Source organism: Rattus norvegicus, chromosome 2, assembly GCF_036323735.1.
Source record: "Rattus norvegicus strain BN/NHsdMcwi chromosome 2, GRCr8, whole genome shotgun sequence".
Lineage (NCBI taxonomy): Eukaryota > Metazoa > Chordata > Mammalia > Rodentia > Muridae > Rattus > Rattus norvegicus.
The window spans coordinates 181,260,947-181,283,301 of record NC_086020.1 but is presented as its reverse complement, the minus strand read 5'-3'; the positions used below and the strand labels follow the sequence as shown (position 1 = coordinate 181,283,301).

General features: G+C 41.1%; 1 protein-coding gene and 1 non-coding gene across 2 annotated transcripts; one reads left to right on the top strand and one right to left on the bottom strand.

Moving 5' to 3' along the window:
* The first annotated feature begins 3,963 nt into the window (after positions 1 to 3,963).
* LOC120101192 (U6 spliceosomal RNA) lies at positions 3,964 to 4,065 on the top strand. The gene has a single exon (XR_005501585.1). It is a non-coding gene; the product is annotated as a U6 spliceosomal RNA (small nuclear RNA).
* Positions 4,066 to 8,036: 3,971 nt separating this feature from the next.
* Positions 8,037 to 9,210, bottom strand: Lce3e (late cornified envelope 3E). The gene is made up of 2 exons (NM_001408839.1): positions 9,163 to 9,210; positions 8,037 to 8,553 (listed from the first exon to the last, which is right to left on the bottom strand). Exon 2 carries the CDS (start codon positions 8,534 to 8,536, stop codon positions 8,240 to 8,242), a length of 297 nt encoding a protein of 98 aa, NP_001395768.1. The 5' UTR covers positions 8,537 to 8,553; positions 9,163 to 9,210; the 3' UTR covers positions 8,037 to 8,239.
* Between the last annotated feature and the right edge of the window lie 13,145 nt (positions 9,211 to 22,355).

Below are 22,355 nucleotides of genomic sequence, written 5' to 3'. Positions count from 1 at the left end.
GCCTGTGGTGATCCAGTGTCTGAGAGATATTGGGGGTTCAGGTTAATTGAGACTGCTAGTCTTCTTACAGGGTTGACCTCTTCCTCAGCTTCCTCCAGCTTTTCCCTATTTCAACAGAGGGGGTCAGCAGCTTCTGTTCCTTGGTTGGGTGCACATTTCCGCATCTGACTCTTTCAGCTGATTTCGGGTCTTTTGGAGGGCAATCATGATAAGCCCATTTTTTTTGAGTGCCCCACAGTCTTAGTAATGATGTCAGGTCTTGGCACCTCCCCTTGACCTTTATCCCACTTTGAGCCTCTTGCTGGACCTTGTTTTCCTGAAAAGTAACCTCTGTCATGTTTTGGCAGGTTTCACATCAAAACATTCAGAAACTTTCAGCCAAGAATCATCTCATAAAGAGTAAGCCATGTTCTGTTGTACTTTCAAATACTCCATCCCTACCTGCCCATCAAGGCTTTTACCCTGAGAAGAAACTGTTCTGCCCTGAAAAAGCAATGGATATGAGGACTGCATTGCAGGGTTCCAGGTGGGACACATGGCTCCTCAGGGAGTATTGGCATTCTGTTATCCACAGAAGGCAGCAGCTGATCCAGAAGTACGTCTTAGGAGGAATTCTGGCTATGATAGAGGCCTGCAGCCTTTCAGGGTTACCTCATGGGTGGATTCTCTTCAGATCATATGACTTCTACTTCAGTGATGACTCCTTCCTCCTTACTGAGCAGACTAGTGGCCAATTCAAGATTTTCTTATTACTATAATGACACTTACTTGAGTCACACTTAGGCAAACCTGGAGGAGAAATGGGCAATACATACCATGACTGTCATTACATGCCAGATCATCTACCTGTGTAAGGTGTTCAGTTTGGTAGACATAGGATATTTAAAGTGTACACTTACTGTGACTAATTTTATAACACTTCAATTACTATCAGAAGAAAATCCATACCCACTATCACCTGTATTCCCAGTTCCCAATTGCCCCACATGACTCTAGGCAACTGAAGCGATTTAAAAATATGAGCTTCTTGTTCTGCTCTTACTTAGCTTATTTTTAAAACCCTAATGATTCATTATTTAAAAAGGAGAGCTAAATGACAGTTAAGTGGTTAAGATCTCTGACTGCTCTTTCAGATGACCTGGGTTTTATTCCTAGCACCCACATGGTGGCTCTCAATAGCTTGTAAATCTTGTTGCATGGTGTATGACACCCTCTTCTGGCCTCTGTGGGAATCAAGTATGTAAGTGGTAAAGAGATATCCATAGAGGCCAAACACCCATTCATGTAAAATAAAAATTCAAAAAGTTCTTAAAAGTTGTTTCTGAAAAAGCTGATCAATATGGAGACAAAATTATCTGGGTAAAACTTCCATCATCAGGATTTGTAGAGTTATTCCTGTTCTTTTAATGTTCTTTCAATGTCCCAGTTTTTAACATTTGGGTTATATTTAATTTTTTACTGTTTGTAGATAGTATAGAATACCATCTTTACTTTTTCTTTATATTCTTGAGCTTGGTTTACATTTCTTTCATCAGTGTCTTAACTATTGTTCATCTGATCATTTCCTTCTTTACAATATAGTAGTTTTAGGGACTGGTATTGTTTAGTTCAACAAAAATTATCAGGACAAAGGAGGTTTTTTTTTTTTTATTAACTTGAGTATTTCTTATATACATTTCGAGTGTTATTCCCTTTCCCGGTTTCCGGGCAAACATCCCCCTCCCCCCTCCCCTTCCTTATGGGTGTTCCCCTCCCAACCCTCCCCCCATTGCCGCCCTCCCCCCCACAGTCTAGTTCACTGGGGGTTCAGTCTTAGCAGGACCCAGGGCTTCCCCTTCCACTGGTGCTCTTACTAGGATATTCATTGCTACCTATGAGGTCAGAGTCCAGGGTCAGTCCATGTATAGTCTTTAGGTAGTGGCTTAGTCCCTGGAAGCTCTGGTTGCTTGGCATTGTTGTACTTTTGGGGTCTCGAGCCCCTTCAAGCTCTTCCCGTTCTTTCTCTGATTCGAAGGAGGTTTTTTTGTTTTGTTTTGTTTTGTTTTGTTTTTTGTCTCAGAGGGACAGAGGACAGTGAAATAGAGACAAAGACATGAGATAGAGGATTGGGATAAAAGATAAATAACAAGGGAAAGGGAGGAAGGGATATTTGTCCTGTGCAGGGGCTGCGGGTGGTGACATAGGACTGCCTCTGGATAAAAAGGAGACTGAGTGGTCCATAGGCAAATGCAAGTTTATAAAGATAAAAGAAGAAATGCAATGCTAGGATCTGGTATTAAATTTTGATTGAACAACTTAATTAGGCAGGCAAAACGGGTGGTTTTGATTGTTGATCTTCAAACTTTGATAGTTAGACCATGGTAGTTAGGCTTAGGAGGAGGAAGTGGTTAAATAAGTGAATGGTGGTTAGTTTTAAAATCGTAATCTAATGTGCTTTCTCAAAGTAAAGGGAATCGGAGAGTGGGGCAGTGCCTGGCAGTCATGTTTGGCAAACTAGGACTGTCCAGAGTCCCTTCACAGCATGTAACATTTTCTAGATTTCTTTAGGAAACCACTCCTTGTTGGCATTATTGATCAGATTTGTGCTAAAAGAAATGTGTGGATATTTAGAAACAACAGTGGAAAGAACTGTGTCTCTAAACTTCCTATCACTCTTCAAACAACTAGGTCTTATGAACATCTGTGAGGCACTGAAATCTAGTCACTCTTCTGTGGTTACCCTCCTTGAGCCGGGCTCCTGTGATTTGTTTGTTTTGTTAGTGGGCAGTGATACTCAGAAACAGATTAAATCATTATGGAGCTAAGGTGCAGGCTAGGCATGTATGGAAACAAATTATCAAACCATTCACCCATGTTAAACAAAACAACAATGGTGGGTAACTCCCAATGTCATGTACAAGTACTAATTTATAGCTCATTTTCAGGCTCAAAACTTACGAGGCCAAGAATCTCTTGAAACTTAAGGATTCACAAAACCCCTCTCCAAGATTTACGTATATAGTAATGATTGCTGGGATTCAGACTTTACATCCATTGGAGCCGTCTGCAAGTCACACAATGAGCTTCTGGGATGCAGCTTTCATGACTCATCCCCTATGCTGGATGGGCATTGTGGTGATCCAGCTGCCTTTAAACCCAATAAATATTGGTATGCAAAACTGAAGTTTCAGAGAATCATTAGTTTTATCTGCTCTGGGTGCCGATATCTGAAGTAAGGAAACTTTCTTTTTCTTTTTTTCCCCTCAATGAATCACATCAAAGGAAGGGAAAGAACCAGTGTTGTAGAATGGGATTTCCTGGGTGTATTGTCTTCTAGTTCAAAGACAAAATCCCCCTTGGTACTAGTTTCCAACACTCATTATCGTCACTCCTGCCTTCTTCCCCTAAAATTCTCATCTCCAACTCCTCACATGCTTGCAACACTCAGAGACCCAAGGATTTTTCCAAGGAGCTGGTACTAGGCCACCTTAGTGACCGATGCTTAGCACTCTATGTATCTACATGAACATCTTGGGGAAAGATTCCTGAGTCAGAGTCCAGGACCAAGGACCTTATCACAAGACCTTTTGTTTTTTGCTCACAGGCTCAAAGTTATTGAAGAAAGGAAAGGAGAAAGGAGCATGAAAATTCCCTGAGGAGTGCCCTAAAGCCTCCTAAGTATTTGCTTCTCAACCTCACTGAGGATTGCTTTAAAACTACTTTTTTCTTGTTTATGTTCTTTTATTTTTTATGGGTAGTGCAGTTTTACTTCTACATAGGTCTGTCTGTTTACTATGTGTGTGCCATGTATATGGAGGTAAAAGAGGATGTCAAATCCCCTAGAACTGATCTACAGATAACTGTGATACACAATGTGGATGCTGGAAACCAATCCTGGATCATCTGGAAGTGCAGCTCCTGCTCTTAAATTGTTGTGCCATCTTTCAGGACCTGATTATTTTTAGTTCTCAAAAAAAATAACGCTTGCTTTGGCAGCATATATTGTAAAATTGGAATGATACAGAGAAAATTAGCATAGCTCTTTGGAAGAATCACATGCAAATTTATGAAGTGGTCCATATTTAAACAGAACTCAAACGGATATTCAAAGCCAGATTACTGTGATAGACATTTAACCCAAGAGATGATAAACACATGCGAACACAAATGCACATGCACAGTCCTGGTTGGATAACTTGCTATGTAACGGGAGAGAGAGTCACGTAATCAAGTCAGTGCATCAAGTGACAGGCTCACAGACGAACACCAGAGGTGTAGTCAGGTTTAGGCAAGAGTTCACGCGTATCAATTTTCTATTACCCTATGTGTTAGCATTTTGTCATTTAAAGTTACATAGGAGTGCCTAATATGAGGTCAGCAGGGTGTCAGAGATGACAGTGTTGGGAATGCAGAAGGAACAGTAGGATGAGGAACTCCACCCCACTAAAGTGGGGGAGGGTAGCTGGTTCTGGGTACTGAGAGTAATTCATGAAACCCAAGGATCAGAGAGGTCTCTAGAGAGTAGACTGTGCACATAGATCTCACATCTGAGAATAAAATTTTATGTCTAGTAAGAGCTGAATAATATGCTCAGTAAAAATGCTGATTCAGGAGCCCAGATGGCTTTGCCGCCTGAACTCCATAGGTGATGACTGTCTTAAGGTATGGGTGTTCCAGGAGAGAAAAGGCTATGGTGTCGTGAAAGCAGAAGGTGGTTCAGGTGTCAGAATAAAACCTAAACAACATCTCCTGAACAACTTGTGAGTCTGCGAGTTTGCATATCTCTAAGCTTCACATATAGGTCAGAAGGAGCTCCCTCATTTGGGTTGGGATCCAGAGAGGAAATCAGCAGATTAATAACAAATAAAGGTAGCAGTGACTTTGTGAACACCTGACAGTGCTGTTGACTTAATGTAGCCACACGAATTGTAGTCACAAGGTGCATTCAAATTAGCTTTTTAAAATTTCCTGTTAACACTGGAGATACATTTCCTTCTGATTTTTAACCAGACACATGGAACATGAAGTCCAGACACTAATCCACAGTGTTCTCAGTGCCCACCTTAGGGTGATTCTGTTTTAGGTTCATGGCTCTTGCTCTATAGAGCAAGACTATGTGGCAGGTTCCTGCTCAGCTTATCAAGCTTACCTGCATTGAGTTATCTTTTCAAAACATCTTCATAGCATTATGGCCCACGATGAAAGGATATCGAACTGTCTTTCAGTAGTGAGTCATGAGCATATTGTGCTCATAGATTTAATCATGGCAGCTGAGGGTCCCACTTTAGGGAATTGGATTATTCTAGAGAGTGAATTCCACTTGATCCTGGCCAGGTTATCTCATGCCACTCTTTGGAACCCATTTTCTTCATTAAGTTATAAAGATTAAAAATCCCCGAGTCCTTGGATCTTGGGATAGGGATAATCATATATTTCCCAGCATCGGTTTATAAATTGAATAAACCTCTATAGTTTCCAGGGTTTGGTGTGCCACTCTTTCACAGTCATATTTTTTAGTGCCTAGCAGGTGAATGAGACAAGTGGAGGAAATGATGACAATCTAGAGGGATAGTGAGTCTCACATTCTAGATTCCAAATGTAGGAGCCAGATTATTAAAATGGTGTTTGAGTCATATATTAGGATATTAGTTCTTAATATAAAATTTAAATATAAGAAGAAAATTCAACTTGATAGAGTCTCAATAAAAGATTATTGTTCCTATACAGCCACCTAAATATGTAAGTTGGATGAAGCAGAGGTGCAGGCTGACAGGAACCGGATGTAGACCTCTCCTGAGAGACACAGCCAGAATATAGCAAATACCTAGGCAAATGCCAGCAACAAACCACTGAACTGAGAATAGGACTCCTGTAAAAGGAATCAGAGAAAGAACTGAAAGAGCTGAAGGGGCTTGATACCCTATATGAACAACAATGCCAAACAACCAGAGCTTCCAGGGACTAAGCCACTACCCATGGACTGACCTTGGGCTCCATAGATAGCAATGAATAGCCTAGTAGGGGCAACAGTGGCAGGGGAAGCCCTTGACCCTGCCAAGGCTGGACTCCCGTGAACTGGATTGTTGGGGAGAGGGTGGTAATGGGGGGAGGATGGGAAGGGGAACACCCAAAATAGAAGGGGATGGAGAGGGGTTAGGGGGATGTTGGCCTGGAAACCGGGAAAAGTAATAACATTTGAAATGTAAATAAGAAATATCCAATTTAATAAAGATGGAGAAAAAAAAGATCATTGTCCCTTCAGAGGTCTTGAAAAATCTCAAGGGAGGGTCAAGTTCCAAATTGCTAAGAGCAGGGATTTATAACCTGTGTTCATTCTGGTTCCTGGGATAAATCAGTTTCTCCACTGTAAGTTGTGTGCACTTTCTGAGAAATGATCTTACAGGCTACTTACAAAATTGAGTGCCTAATACTGAGGAATTTTTCACATAATAAGTTCTAGTAAACTATTGATCAGACAGATAAATACATCCATATTCGGACCAGTATTTCTCTGTTCTCCTCTTCCTTGTTCTAACTGCCTGATATTCTACCTGTCAGAATCTCATTTTCTAAATCAGCAGCTCCCTCTGCCCTCCTGACTTACCCTGTTTTAACTTGAATTTGCTCACCTGGCCTCTCTGTTAGAGTTTTGTTGTGTCTGTACTTCCTATATCAATAGTCTTTATTTCTTTACTGATTTTTGGAAGTTTTTCAGTCTTTGATTTACTGGTGTCTTAGAATGGATATTCCTTGATGTAGGGTCTAGCTTATGATCAGTAGTATGTTTAGGGCTATCCCTGGCTTCTATCCACAAAACTGCAAGCAACACTGATCATAGCTCTAGCTTATTTAATTAAAAAATTGTTAGCATACAAGGTTTATGTTTAATTATGAAAAACAACATAATTTTCATTCTTTCTCCTCTTTCTGCCACCTGTTCTTCTCTTGTACTCCTCACTGCCCTACTTTCCTTTCCACTTTCATTTTGTGTCTCCTTTCTTTCTCACCCTTTAATACTAGGTATTTTACTTATTTCCTGATTTCAAACTAATTTTATTATCTAAACCTACTACACACCTTTCTTACACACATACACACAAACCTTAAAATATCTTTGTATGAGAGAGATTCAGGTTTTTTTCTTTCGAAGTTTGGGTGACCTCACTTCTTATGATAATTTATAGATTCATTTATTTCCTTTCCAATTTCACAGTTTCAGTCTTCACTCAGTAAAATTCCACTGTGAAATATGTTACATGTTTTAATTTTCCATTCTTCTATTGATGTGCACTAGGCTGGCTCCATTTCCTTGCTATTGTGAATACATAAGCAATAAACATGGAAAGCCACAGAGATATGTAAGTATCTCTGTGTTTCGATAAAATATCCTCTGTATCTGTGCCTAGAAACAATATAGCTGAGTTAAATGGTGGGTCTGGTTTTGATTGTTGAGAAACATATAATCTCACTTATACAGTGTCTTCATTCATTTATATTTCCAAAACAGTTACTTTTTCCCACAACCTTGCCTGATACAGTGTCATTTATTTTCTTCATTGTAGCCATAATGATTTAGGTGAGATTGAATCTAATTGTGGTTTTAATTTGTGTTTTCCTGACTTGAAGCCCATTTTTTATGATCAAAATTGTTTTTGGATATTCTAGATATCCCCAGAAAGTCACAACATCCCTATTTAAAAAGAATGGGCTACTCTATTTGAATACTCACCTAACTGCAAAGTCAGCTAAATCGCTTACATACCAAACAGTAGCTCCTCACAGTAGGCTTAGAGTTCTACTGTGAGATGAATATATATTCTACATGTCATAGGATACACCATTGCCCATTACAAATCCCAGACCTGTCCAATTCCTCCTCTGATGCTTCAACCCAAGTGAACATTAACATTTCTGATAGACCTTAAAAGTTTTCCTGGTGTAGAGCTATGGTGTTTTTATGCTTTGGATATGTGTAATGCTAGAATTAGAGTTAGAGAGGAAGGGCACATATTGTCACCTTTGGAGGGACAGGGAATAATGACAGTTAAATACCAATGTGATGGGAACAGAAGGTTTATTCTTGGTCAAAATCAGGGATAGGCAATGGGACTCCACAGGAAGGGCGGGAACGAGGGACCTGGACATCATACAAGCAGACAATGCTCTCCAGGATCAGAGAAGACAAGACTGGCTGGGCTCTCCTTGACCCCTGGGATATGTCTTTCCTCCAGACTCTCATGTCTCAGCATCATGCTCCAGGTTAGCAGCAGCCCCCAGAGGAGTGACCACAGCCTGAACCCCCAGACTGCTGACCACTGCCACGGTCACAGGAACTGGAGCTCCTGCGCCTGCATCTGTGGGACCTGCGCCTGTGGTGGCTCAGGCAGCAGCCTCCCTCAGAGCTGGGGACACTGCAGCCCCCAGAGCTTGTAGCACAGCAGGAAGAAGCTGCAGGCAGACACTGTGCTGTGCTCTTTGGGGGGCACTTTGGGGAGCACTTCGGGGAGGGGCACTTGGGAGGAGGCTGGCACTGCTTCTGGCTCTGCTGGCAGGACATCTTGGCAGGAACTTGACCTAGAAGAGTAGGATAGAAGCATTATAGGGAGACGCTTCTGGTGAATGTCTACTGACTTAGTCTATCAAGCACATGCCTCCCATGACCTATCTGTTTACCAAACCAATATTTCTATGAAATAAATAGGACCAGTGATGCACAGATCCATCTGAATACAGCCTTCTCAAAACTATCAGATTAGCATGCATCTCTAGTTAATGCACTCAGATCAATCAGCTTTAGAGTGGTAAAGACTAACTGATCTCCATGACCTGCTACACTCTCTTTTATTTTCAGTGCTTGCAGTAGAGAATGGTGATGCTTCTAATAGCTCTTTGATAAACTGTAGCAAATACTGGTAATGGGAAAATGACTTTTAGAGAAACCTCTGGACTGGTGCAGATCTCTCAGCAGAGTAGAAGCAATGCTGAGAGACAGGTCTATGAGGTATCAGAGGTCTGGATGTACCCACAGAGGTTCCTGCCTATGTCCTCCTTCTTTACTGGCCCCTGGCAGGTTCTTTTTCTGCTGTCTTCAGTAGATACTTCTGTTTCCTTCACCTCGGTCAAATCCTGCTTCTCATCTGTATACCCTCTTAGCTGAGGCTCTGTCCCTAGTTTGGTACTCACCAGATACAGCAAAGGCAGGAGAAGAGGGCTCTGCTGAAGAGGCTGTGGGTGAATAGTCCAGGGCAGCAGCCCTTTTATCCTTGGCAGGTGTGTGATGCACAACCCAAGCATGCTGCTGCTTTCACAACAGGGGAGTTGACAGAGCCAGGTCCATCCATTCATCATCTCTCTGTGTTCCTAGTACAATCACCATCAGTAGGGAACCAGGAAATGTTGATGTCTCTGTGACTTCTCACCCAGGCCTGCGTAGTAAGGGGGAAGGGATGAGGCTGTTCTTCTGACACCTTTACCACGTTTGCTCTGTTTATGTTCTTAAATACAAGCTCTGTGTCTGTGGTTTTCCTGGGAAGCCATGAAATAGGTTACTATTGTATTTTCTCTTTTTGGGTAGATATTGTACTAGGAAAGAGGTGAAAATATTAGTACACACAGTTTTAAATACAGAGTCATCAATCACATGGCAAATGCTGTATTCTATCTCTGTGCTCTGTCATCAGTCTTCAGTGCCGGGCCTTTGGTGTGAACCTTGCTTCACTTTATATGTAATCCTGAGTATACGGCCTTACCTGCTTGAAGCCACTGACTATATTCTTGAGCTCTGATGATGAAAAGAGTAGCTAAAAAATGCTGTTGATCCAAGATATTTTATCATATTGCTTCATCACTCAGATATTTTATCATAGTGCTTCTGGAGAAGAGGGAGGTTGAACTGAGTTGATGGTTGTTTGATGAGAACAACTCAGTAGAATTTATAATATATGAGACTGATCTACTTATAAATAGACTGCAAGCTTTCATTGAGTTTCATTTAACGTTTGTCACCTACAGCTTTAATGAGAAAGAAATAGCTACCAAAAAAACATGACCAACACAGCTGTAGAGATGGCTCATAGTTAAGAGTGCTTGTTGCTTTGTTGTGGACCTAGGATTGATTCTCATCACTCACATGGATATTCACAACTGTTTGCAACTCCAGTTCCAAGTATTCAATGCCTTCTCCCACCTCCATGGTCACAAAACACAAGTGTGGCAGATAGGCATACATGGAGACACTCACAAAAAACCAAAATTTAAAAAGGCCAATAAAGAACATGTTCCACATTTAATAATTTTAAATTTTATTTTAATTCATTTAACACTTTTATATTTTTGGTCTGAGGCACATTTTCTGGATTGTTTATGCCTGGTTTTAACACTTTATACAATGTAAGAGGCTTATATGTGAGACAGTCTAGAACATTTTACCATTACTTTATTCTCCTGTGTCAATGAGAGATGAAATGATTGATTGGCCTAACAGAAAAAATTATTCCAGGGAAATGCTAATCAAAACAACCCTGAGATTCCACCTCACACCAGTCAGAATGGCTAAGAACAAAAACTCTGGTGACAGCAGATGCTGGCTTGGATGTGGAGAAAGAGGAACACTCCTCCATTGTTGGTGGGATTGCAAACTGGTACAACCATTCTGGAAATCAGTCTGGAGCATCCTCTCTTGGGCATACACCCAAAAGATGCCCCAATATATAACAAAAACACATGCTCCACTATGTTCATAGCAGCCTTATTTATAATAGCCAGAAGCTGGAAAGAACCCAGATGCCCTTCAACAGAAGAATGGATACAGAAAATGTGGTACATCTACACAAGGGAATACTACTCAGCTATCAAAAACAATGACTTTATGAAATTCATAGGCAAATGGATGGAACTGGAAAATATAATCCTGAGTGAGGTAACCCAATCACAGAAAAACACACAAGGTATGCACTCATTGATAAGTGGCTATTAGCTCAAATGCTCAAATTACCCTAGATTCACAGAACAAATGAAACTCCAGAAGGACGACAAAAATGCAGATGCTTTACTCCTACTTTCAAAAGGGAACAAGAATACCCTTAGGAGGGAATAGGGAGGCAAACTTTAGAATAGAGGCTGAAGGAACGCCTATTCAGAGCCTGCCCCACATGTGGCCCATACATATACAGCCACCAAACTAGATAAGATGGATGAAGCAAAGAAGTGCAGGCTGACAGGAACCGGATGTAGATCTCTCCTGAGAGACACAGGCAGAATACTGCAAATACATAGGGGAATGACAGCAGCAAACCACTGCACTGAGAACGGGACTGCTGTTGAAGGAATCAGAGAAAGGACTGAAAGAGCTGAAGGGGCTTGAGACCCCATAAGAACAACAATGCCAACCAACCAGAGCTTCCAGGGACTAAGCCACTACCCAAAGACTATACATGGACTGACCCAGGGCTCCAACTGCATAGGTAGCAATGAATAGCTTAGTAAGGGTACCAGTGGAAGGGGAAGCCCTTGGTCCTGCCAAGACTGAACACCCAGTGAACGTGATTGTTGCGGGCAGGGGACGGTGGTAATCAGGGGAGGATGGGGATGGGAACACCCATATAGAAGGGGAGGGAAGGGGTTAGGGGAATGTTGGCCTGGAAACCAGGAAAAGGAATAACATTTGAAATGTAAATAAGAATACCCAATTTAATAAAGATCGAAAAATTATTTAATAGGATCTCTCTCTCTCTCTCTCTCTCTCTCTCTCTCTCTCTCTCTCTCTCTCTCTGTCTGCCTCCCATTTGACATCCTCTTTTTTGGCACTAATGTCACTAGCTTTTCTTGAGACATTTGTGACAATATGAATCCTTATTAAAGGAAAAAGCAGCTAAGTATGTTTATCGGACAGTGATGTACCCCCACCACCATTTCTCTCTTGATGTCCATGTCACTTGCATTGTTTGATGCCTATAAAACTTATCATGGTAGGATAAGGTGCTCACAAGGAAGGGTAATTGGTATCTTCCTGTCCTTCCACATGGCAATGCTGTAGATGGATGTGGAATGGGCAGTTTATGTCTTCTCATTCACTTGTTTTGCTGATGGTGTCACACCTTGGGAAATGCACCATTAGAAGAAGGGCACATTCATTTTATTTCAATTTTTTTTACAGTCCAGATATTATTTCCCTCCCTGTCCACCCACAAACTTTTCTACATCTTATACTGTCCCCTCTTCCTTTCTTCTCCAAGAGGATGTCTCCATCCCACCCATCCCACCAGACCTCTTAATTTCCTGGGGCCTTCAGCATCTTGTGGGTTAGATGCATCTTCTCTGACTGAATCCAGACCCGGGAACCCTCTGCTGCATATGTGTTGGAGGCCTCATCTCAGCTGGTGTATGCTGCCTGGTTGGTGATCCAGTGTTTGAGAATCTTGGGGGTCCAGGTTAATTAAGACTGCTTGTCCTCCTACAGGATGGCCCTCCTCCTCAGCTTCCTTCACCTTTTCCCTATTTCAACAGTGTAATCAGCAGCTTCTGTTCATTTGTTTGGTTCACATATCTATATCTGAGTCTTTCAGCTGTTTGCTGTGTCTTTTGGAGGGCAGTCATGATAGGCCCCTTTTTGTGAGCAGCCCATAGCTTTAGTAATCATGTCAGATCTTGGGGCCTCCCCTTGAGCTGGATCCCACTTTGGGCCTGTTGCTGGACCTTGTTTTCCTGAGGCTCTTCGCCATTTCTATCCCTGTATTTCTTTTAGACAGAAAGAATTATAGGTCAGAGTTTTGACTGTGGGATGGCAACCCTATCCCTCACTTGATGCCCTTTCTGCTGGAGGGGGGCTGAACAAATTCTCTCGGCCTACTATAGCACATTTCACCTACGGTTCCCCCTTTGAGGCTTTAGAGTCTCTCAGTTCCCAGGTCTTTGGTACATTCTGGAGGGTTGATGAAGTGCATGTTCTAATTAGCAAGTACTTTCAGGGAATTCTGGGCTGTATCTAAGGCCCATCTACTCTAAGATCCTGTTGTGTGAGGACCTTCTATCATCTTCAACAGTCTTAGTGTTTAGCCTAAGGTCCAGTTGTAGAATGCATATTTCCTTTCCCTAAATCTCATGTGGAAAGTCTAACTCCTAATTCTGTGCTTTTAGAAGAGTCAACCTTAGGAGTACCTTTGAATTATAATTATGTTGTAAGAAATAAGTCTTAGCTGTTTTGAGAAAGAGCTAAGAAAGCCCCAGCTGTCTTCACGTGACTGTCTTGAGGAAACCCCTGTTTTCTTGAAGGCCACCAGATTTCCAGATGTTGTACTTGCCCTTCTTACTGGAAGTTCCTCTCACATAAGCCATTCATTTCTCTGTAATTTAAATGATATCATGTGATGAAGCATGCTTCATGAACCAGGTAACATGAATGACATTGCGAATGCATCTGGGATCCAGGGGAGCTTACATAGGACAAACAGTGAGAGAGTAAGAATTTCGTTGTCTAGAGATGGGACTCACAGTTCTCTAAATTGTGCTGCAAAAAGACTCAAGCCTCAGGTCCTTCACAGAAGTGAAACACTGATTTCACCTTTTCTAATTTCTCAGAAGCAAGGACAGACATCATTTTTGACAAGGTAGGTAGAACGTTAAGTTATTGGGAAACACACTTGAAAAGTAACCTTTGTCATGTTTTGGCAAGTTTCACATCAAAACATTCATAAAGGTTCAGCCAAAAATCATCTGATGAAATGCAAGCTATATTCTGTTGTACTTTCAAGTGCTCCATCCCTTCCTGCCTATTGAGGCTTTTACCCTGAGAAGAACCTATCCTGCCTGAAAAAGCAAAGGATATGAGGACTGCAGTGCAGGGTTCCAGAAGGGACACATGGCTCCTCAGGGAATATGGGCATTCTCTTAGCCATAGGAGGCAGCAGCTGATCCAGAAGTACGTCTTAGGAGGAATTCTGGCTTACTAATGCCCACAGATGCTATGATAGAGGCCTGAAGCCTTTCAGGGTTACTTCATTGGTGTGTTCTGTTCAGATCATATGACTTCTACGTCAGCGGTGACTCCTTCCTTCCTACTTAGCAGAACTAATGGCCAATTCAAGATTTTCTTGTTACCATAATGACACTTACTTGAGTCACACTTAGGCAAACCTGGAGGAGAGATGGACAATACATACCATGACTGTCGTTACATGTCAGATCATCTACGTTTGTAAGGTGTTGATTTTGGTGACTTAGGATATTCAAAGTGTACACTTATGGTAACTGATTTTATACCACTTCAACTACTATCAGAAGAAGATCTATACCCACCATCACCTTCATCCCCAGTTCCCTATTGTCCCACACGACTCTAGGCAACTGAAGCAATTTAAGAATATGGGCCTCCACAGCAGCTCTCTGCCCCCAGACCCTGTGAGAGAGAGACCCAACCGCCTGGTCAGGTGGGCACTCCTGAGGCTGCAGAGCGGAAGAGACCACCAACACTGTTCACCCCTGCCCACATCCCTGGCCCAAGAGGAAATTGTATAAGGGCTCTGGGCTCCCGTGGGGGAGGGCCAAGGAGCGGCAGGACCCCTGCCTGAGACACCACCAGAACCTGAGGGAAACAGACCGGATAAACAGTTCTCTGCACCCAAATCCCGTGGGAGGGAGAGCTGAACCTTCAGAGAGGCAGACAAGCCTGGGAAACCAGAAGAGACTGCTCTCTGCACACACATCTTGGACGCCAGAGGAAAAAGCCAAAGACCATCTGGAACCCTGGTGCACTGAAGCTCCCGGAAGGGGCGGCACAGGTCTTCCTGGTTGCTGCCGCTGCAGAGAGCCCTTGGGCAGCACCCCGCGAGCAAACTTGAGCCTCGGGACCACAGGTAAGACCAACTTTTCTGCTGCAAGAAAGCTGCCTGGTGAACTCAAGACACAGGCCCACAGGAACAGCTGAAGACCTGTAGAGAGGAAAAACTACACGCCGGAAAGCAGAACACTCTGTCCCCATAACTGACTGAAAGAGAGGAAAACAGGTCTACAGCACTCCTGACACACAGGCTTATAGGACAGTCGAGCCACTGTCAGAAATAGCAGAACAAAGTAACACTAGAGATAATCTGATGGCGAGAGGCAAGCGCAGGAACCCAAGCAACAGAAACCAAGACTACATGGCACCATCGGAGCCCAATTCTCCCATCAAAACAAACATGGAATATCCAAACACACCAGAAAAGCAAGATCTAGTTTCAAAATCATATTTGATCATGATGCTGGAGGACTTCAAGAAAGACGTGAAGAACTCCCTTAGAGAACAAGTAGAAGCCTACAGAGAGGAATCGCAAAAATGCCTGAAAGAATCGCAAAAATCCCTGAAAGAAATCCAGGAAAACATAAATAAACAAGTAGAAGCCCATAGAGAGGAGACACAAAAATCCCTGAAAGAATTCCAGGAAAACATAAATAAACAAGTAGAAGCCCATAGAGAGGAGACACAAAAATCCCTGAAAGAACTCCAGGAAAACACAATCAAACAGTTGAAGGAATTAAAAATGGAAATAGAAGCAATCAAGAAAGAACACATGGAAACAACCCTGGATATAGAAAACCAAAAGAAGAGACAAGGAGCTGTAGATACAAGCTTCACCAACAGAATACAAGAGATGGAAGAGAGAATCTCAGGAGCAGAAGATTCCATAGAAATCCTTGACTCAACTGTCAAAGATAATGTAAAGCAGAAAAAGCTACTGGTCCAAAACATACAGGAAATCCAGGACTCAATGAGAAGATCAAACCTAAGGATAATAGGTATAGAAGAGAGTGAAGACTCCCAGCTCAAAGGACCAGTAAATATCTTCAACAAAATCATAGAAGAAAACTTCCCTAACCTAAAAAAAGAGATACCCATAGACATACAAGAAGCCTACAGAACTCCAAATAGATTGGACCAGAAAAGAAACACCTCCCGTCACATAATTGTCAAAACACCAAACGCACAAAATAAAGAAAGAATATTAAAAGCAGTAAGGGAAAAAGGTCAAGTAACATATAAAGGCAGACCTATCAGAATCACACCAGACTTCTTGCCAGAAACTATGAAGGCCAGAAGATCCTGGACGGATGTCATACAGACCCTAAGAGAACACAAATGCCAGCCCAGGTTACTGTATCCAGCAAAACTCTCAATTAACATTGATGGAGAAACCAAGATAATTCCATGACAAAACCAAATTTACACAATATCTTTCTACAAATCCAGCACTACAAAGGATAATAAATGGTAAAGCCCAACATAAGGAGGCAAGCTATACCCTAGAAGAAGCAAGAAACTAATCGTCTTGGCAACAAAACAAAGAGAATGAAAGCACACAAACATAACCTCACATCCAAATATGAATATAACGGGAAGCAATAATCACTATTCCTTAATATCTCTCAATATCAATGGCCTCAACTCCCCAATAAAAAGACATAGATTAACAAACTGGATACGCAATGAGGACCCCGCATTCTGCTGCCTACAGGAAACACACCTCAGAGACAAAGACAGACACTACCTCAGAGTGAAAGGCTGGAAAACAACTTTCCAAGCAAATGGCCAGAAGAAGCAAGCTGGAGTAGCCATTCTAATATCAAATAAAATAAATTTCCAACTAAAAGTCATCAAAAAAGATAAGGAAGGACACTTCATATTCATCAAAAGAAAAAGCCACCAAGATGAACTCTCAATCCTAAATATCTATGCCCCAAATACAAGGGCACCTACATACGTAAAAGAAACCTTACTAAAGCTCAAAACACACATTGCACCTCACATAATAATAGTGGGAGATTTCAACACCCCACTCTCATCAATGGACAGATCATGGAAACAGAAATTAAACAGTGATGTCGACAGACTAAGAGAAGTCATGAGCCAAATGGACTTAACGGATATTTATAGAACATTCTATCCTAAAGCAAAAGGATATACCCTCTTCTCAGCTCCTCATGGTACTTTCTCCAAAATTGACCATATAATTGGTCAAAAAACGGGCCTCAACAGGTACAGAAAGATAGAAATAATCCCATGCGTGCTATCGGACCACCACGGCCTAAAACTGGTCTTCAATAACAATAAGGGAAGAATGCCCACATATACGTGGAAATTGAACAATGCTCTACTCAATGATAACGTGGTCAAGGAAGAAATAAAGAAAGAAATTAAAAACTTTTGAGAATTTAATGAAAATGAAGATACAACATACCCAAACTTATGGGACACAATGAAAGCTGTGCTAAGAGGAAAACTCATAGCGCTGAGTGCCTGCAGAAAGAAACAGGAAAGAGCATATGTCAGCAGCTTGACAGCACACCTAAAAGCTCTAGAACAAAAAGAAGCAAATACACCCAGGAGGAGTAGAAGGCAGGAAATAATCAAACTCAAAGCTGAAATCAACCAAGTAGAAACAAAAAGGACCATAGAAAGAATCAACAGAACCAAAAGTTGGTTCTTTGAGAAAATCAACAAGATAGATAAACCCTTAGCCAGACTAACGAGAGGACACAGAGAGTGCGTCCAAATTAACAAAATCAGAAATGAAAAGGGAGACATAACTACAGATTCAGAGGAAATTCAAAAAATCATCAGATCTTACTATAAAAACCTATATTCAACAAAACTTGAAAATCTTCAGGAAATGGACAATTTCCTAGACAGATACCAGGTATCGAGGTTAAATCAGGAACAGATAAACCAGTTAAACAACCCCATAACTCCCAAGGAAATAGAAGCGGTCATTAAAGGTCTCCCAACCAAAAAGAGCCCAGGTCCAGACAGGTTTAGTGCAGAATTCTATCAAACCTTCATAGAAGACCTCATACCAATATTATCCAAACTATTCCACAAAATTGAAACAGATGGAGCACTACCGAATTCCTTCTACGAAGCCACAATTACTCTTATACCTAAACCACACAAAGACACAACAAAGAAAGAGAACTTCAGACCAATTTCCCTTATGAATATCGACGCAAAAATACTCAATAAAATTCTGGCAAACCGAATTCAAGAGCACATCAAAACAATCATCCACCATGATCAAGTAGGCTTCATCCCAGGCATGCAGGGATGGTTTAATATACGGAAAACCATCAACGTGATCCATCATATAAACAAACTGAAAGAACAGAACCACATGATCATTTCATTACATGCTGAGAAAGCATTTAACAAAATTCAACACCCCTTCATGATAAAAGTCCTGGAAAGAATAGGAATTCAAGGCCCATACCTAAACATAGCAAAAGCCATATGAAGCAAACCAGTTGCTAACATTAAACTAAATGGAGAGAAACTTGAAGCAATCCCACTAAAATCAGGGACTAGACAAGGCTGCCCACTTTCTCCCTACTTATTCAATATAGTTCTTGAAGTTCTAGCCAGAGCAATCAGACAACAAAAGGAGATCAGGGGGATACAGATCAGAAAAGAAGAAGTCAAAATATCACTATTTGCAGATGACATGATAGTATATTTAAGTGATCCCAAAAGTTCCACCAGAGAACTACTAAAGCTGATAAACAACTTCAGCAAAGTGGCTGGGTATAAAATTAACTCAAATAAATCAGTAGCCTTCCTCTATACAAAAGAGAAACAAGCCGAGAAAGAAATTAGGGAAACGACACCCTTCATAATAGACCCAAATAATATAAAGTGCCTCGGTGTGACTTTAACCAAGCAAGTAAAAGATCTGTACAATAAGAACTTCAAGACACTGAGGAAAGAAATTGAAGAAGACCTCAGAAGATGGAAAGATCTCCCATGCTCATGGTTTGGGAGGATTAATATAGTAAAAATGGCCATTTTACCAAAAGCAATCTACAGATTCAATGCAATCCCCATCAAAATACCAATCCAATTCTTCAAAGAGTTAGACAGAACAATTTGCAAATTCATCTGGAATAACAAAAAACCTAGGATAGCTAAAGCTATCCTCAACAATAAAAGGACTTCAGGGGGAATCACTATCCCTGAACTCAAGCAGTATTACAGAGCAATAGTGATAAAAACTGCATGGTATTGGTACAGAGACAGACAGATAGACCAATGGAATAGAATTGAAGACCCAGAAATGAACCCACACACCTATGGTCACTTGATTTTTGACAAAGGAGCCAAAACCATCCAATGGAAAAAAGATAGCATTTTCAGCAAATGGTGCTGGTTCAACTGGAGGGCAACATGTAGAAGAATGCAGATCGATCCATGCTTATCACCCTGTACAAAGCTTAAGTCCAAGTAGATCAAGGACCTCCACATCAAACCAGACACACTCAAACTAATAGAAGAAAAACTAGGGAAGCATCTGGAACACATGGGCACTGGAAAAAATTTCCTGAACAAAACACCAATGGCTTACGCTCTAAGATCAAGAATCGACAAATGGGATCTCATAAAACTGCAAAGCTTCTGTAAGGCAAAGGACACGGTGGTCCGGACAAAACGGCAACCAACAGATTGGGAAAAGATCTTTACCAATCCTACAACAGATAGAGGCCTTATATCCAAAATATACAAAGAACTCAAGAAGTTAGACCGCAGGGAAACAAATAACCCTATTAAAAAATGGGGTTCAGAGCTAAACAAAGAATTCACAGCTGAGGAATGCCGAATGTCTGAGAAACACCTAAAGAAATGTTCAACATCTTTAGTCATAAGGGAAATGCAAATCAAAACAACCCTGAGATTTCACCTCACACCAGTGCGATTGGCTAAGATCAAAAACTCAGGTGACAGCAGATGCTGGCGAGGATGTGGAGAAAGAGGAACACTCCTCCATTGTTGGTGGGATTGCAGACTGGTAAAACCATTCTGGAAATCAGTCTGGAGGTTCCTCAGAAAATTGGACATTGAACTGCCTGAGGATCCAGCTATACCTCTCTTGGGCATATACCCAAAAGATGCCTCAACATATAAAAGAGACACGTGCTCCACTATGTTCATCGCAGCCTTATTTATAATAGCCAGAAAATGGAAAGAACCCAGATGCCCTTCAACAGAGGAATGGATACAGAAAATGTGGTACATCTACACAATGGAATATTACTCAGCTATCAAAAACAACGAGTTTATGAAATTCGTAGGCAAATGGTTGGAACACATCCTTTTCATTTCTGATTTTGTTAATTTGGACGCACTCTCTGTGTCCTCTCGTTAGTCTGGCTAAGGGTTTATCTATCTTGTTGATTTTCTCAAAGAACCAACTTTTGGTTCTGTTGATTCTTTCTATGGTCCTTTTTGTTTCTACTTGGTTGATTTCAGCTCTGAGTTTGATTATTTCCTGCCTTCTACTCCTCCTGGGTGTATTTGCTTCTTTTTGTTCTAGAGCTTTTAGGTGTGCTGTCAAGCTGCTGACATATGCTCTTTCCTGTTTCTTTCTGCAGGCACTCAGCGCTATGAGTTTTCCTCTTAGCACAGCTTTCATTGTGTCCCATAAGTTTGAGTATGTTGTATCTTCATTTTCATTAAATTCTAAAAAGTTTTTAATTTCTTTCTTTATTTCTTCCTTGACCAGGTTATCATTGAGTAGAGCATTGTTCAATTTCCACGTATATGTGGGCATTCTTCCCTTATTGTTATTGAAGACCAGTTTTAGGCCGTGGTCGTCCGATAGCACGCATGGGATTATTTCTATCTTTCTGTACCTGTTGAGGCCCGTTTTTTGACCAATTATATGGTCAATTTTGGAGAAAGTACCATGAGGAGCTGAGAAGAAGGTATATCCTTTTGCTTTAGGATAGAATGTTCTATAAATATCCGTTAAGTCCATTTGGCTCATGACTTCTCTTAGTTTGTCTACATCACTGTTTAATTTCTGTTTCCATGATCTGTCCATTGATGAGAGTGGGGTGTTGAAATCTCCCACTATTATTGTGTGAGGTGCAATGTGTGTTTTGAGCTTTAGTAAGGTTTCTTTTACGTATGTAGGTGCCCTTGTATTTGGGGCATAGATATTTAGGATTGAGAGTTCATCTTGGTTGATTTTTCCTTTGATGAATATGAAGTGTCCTTCCTTATCTTTTTTGATGACTTTTAGTTGGAAATTGATTTTATTTGATATTAGAATGGCTACTCCAGCTTGCTTCTTCTGACCATTTGCTTGGAAAGTTGTTTTCCAGCCTTTCACTCTGAGGTAGTGTCTGTCTTTGTCTCTGAGGTGTGTTTCCTGTAGGCAGCAGAATGCAGGGTCCTCGTTGCGTATCCAGTTTGTTAATCTATGTCTTTTTATTGGGGAGTTGAGGCCATTGATATTGAGAGATATTAAGGAATAGCGATTATTGCTTCCCGTTATATTCATATTTGGATGTGAGGTTATGTTTGTGTGCTTTCATTCTCTTTGTTTTGTTGCCAAGACGATTAGTTTCTTGCTTCTTCTAGGGTATAGCTTGCCTCCTTATGTTGGGCTTTACCATTTATTATCCTTTGTAGTGCTGGATTTGTAGAAAGATATTGTGTAAATTTGGTTTTGTCATGGAATATCTTGGTTTCTCCATCAATGTTAATTGAGAGTTTTGCTGGATACAGTAACCTGGGCTGGCATTTGTGTTCTCTTAGGGTCTGTATAACATCAGTCCAGGATCTTCTGGCCTTCATAGTTTCTGGCGAGAAGTCTGGTGTGATTCTGATAGGTCTCCCTTTATATGTTACTTGACCTTTTTCCCTTACTGCTTTTAATATTCTTTCTTTATTTTGTGCGTTTGGTGTTTTGACAATTATGTGACGGGAGGTGTTTCTTTTCTGGTCCAATCTGTTTGGAGTTCTGTAGGCTTCTTGTATGTCTATGGGTATCTCTTTTTTTAGGTTAGGGAAGTTTTCTTCTATGATTTTGTTGAAGATATTTACTGGTCCTTTGAGCTGGTAGTCTTCACTCTCTTCTATACCTATTATCCTTATGTTTGATCTTCTCATTGAGTCCTGGATTTCCTGTATGTTTTGGACCAGTAGCTTTTTCTGCTTTACATTATCTTTGACAGTTGAGTCAATGATTTCTATGGAATCTTCTGCTCCTGAGATTCTCTCTTCCATCTCTTGTATTCTGTTGGTGAAGCTTGTATCTACAGCTCCTTGTCTCTTCTTTTGGTTTTCTATATCCAGGGTTGTTTCCATGTGTTCTTTCTTGATTGCTTCTATTTCCATTTTTAATTCCTTCAACTGTTTGATTGTGTTTTCCTGGAATTCTTTCAGGGATTTTTGCGATTCCTCTCTGTAGGCTTTTACGTGTTTATTAATGTTTTCCTGTGCTTCCCTAAGTGTGTTCATGTCTTTCTTGAAGTCCTCCAGCATCATGATCAAATATGATTTTGAAACTAGATCTTGCTTTTCTGATGTGTTTGGATATTCCATGTTTGTTTTGGTGGGAGAATTGGGCTCC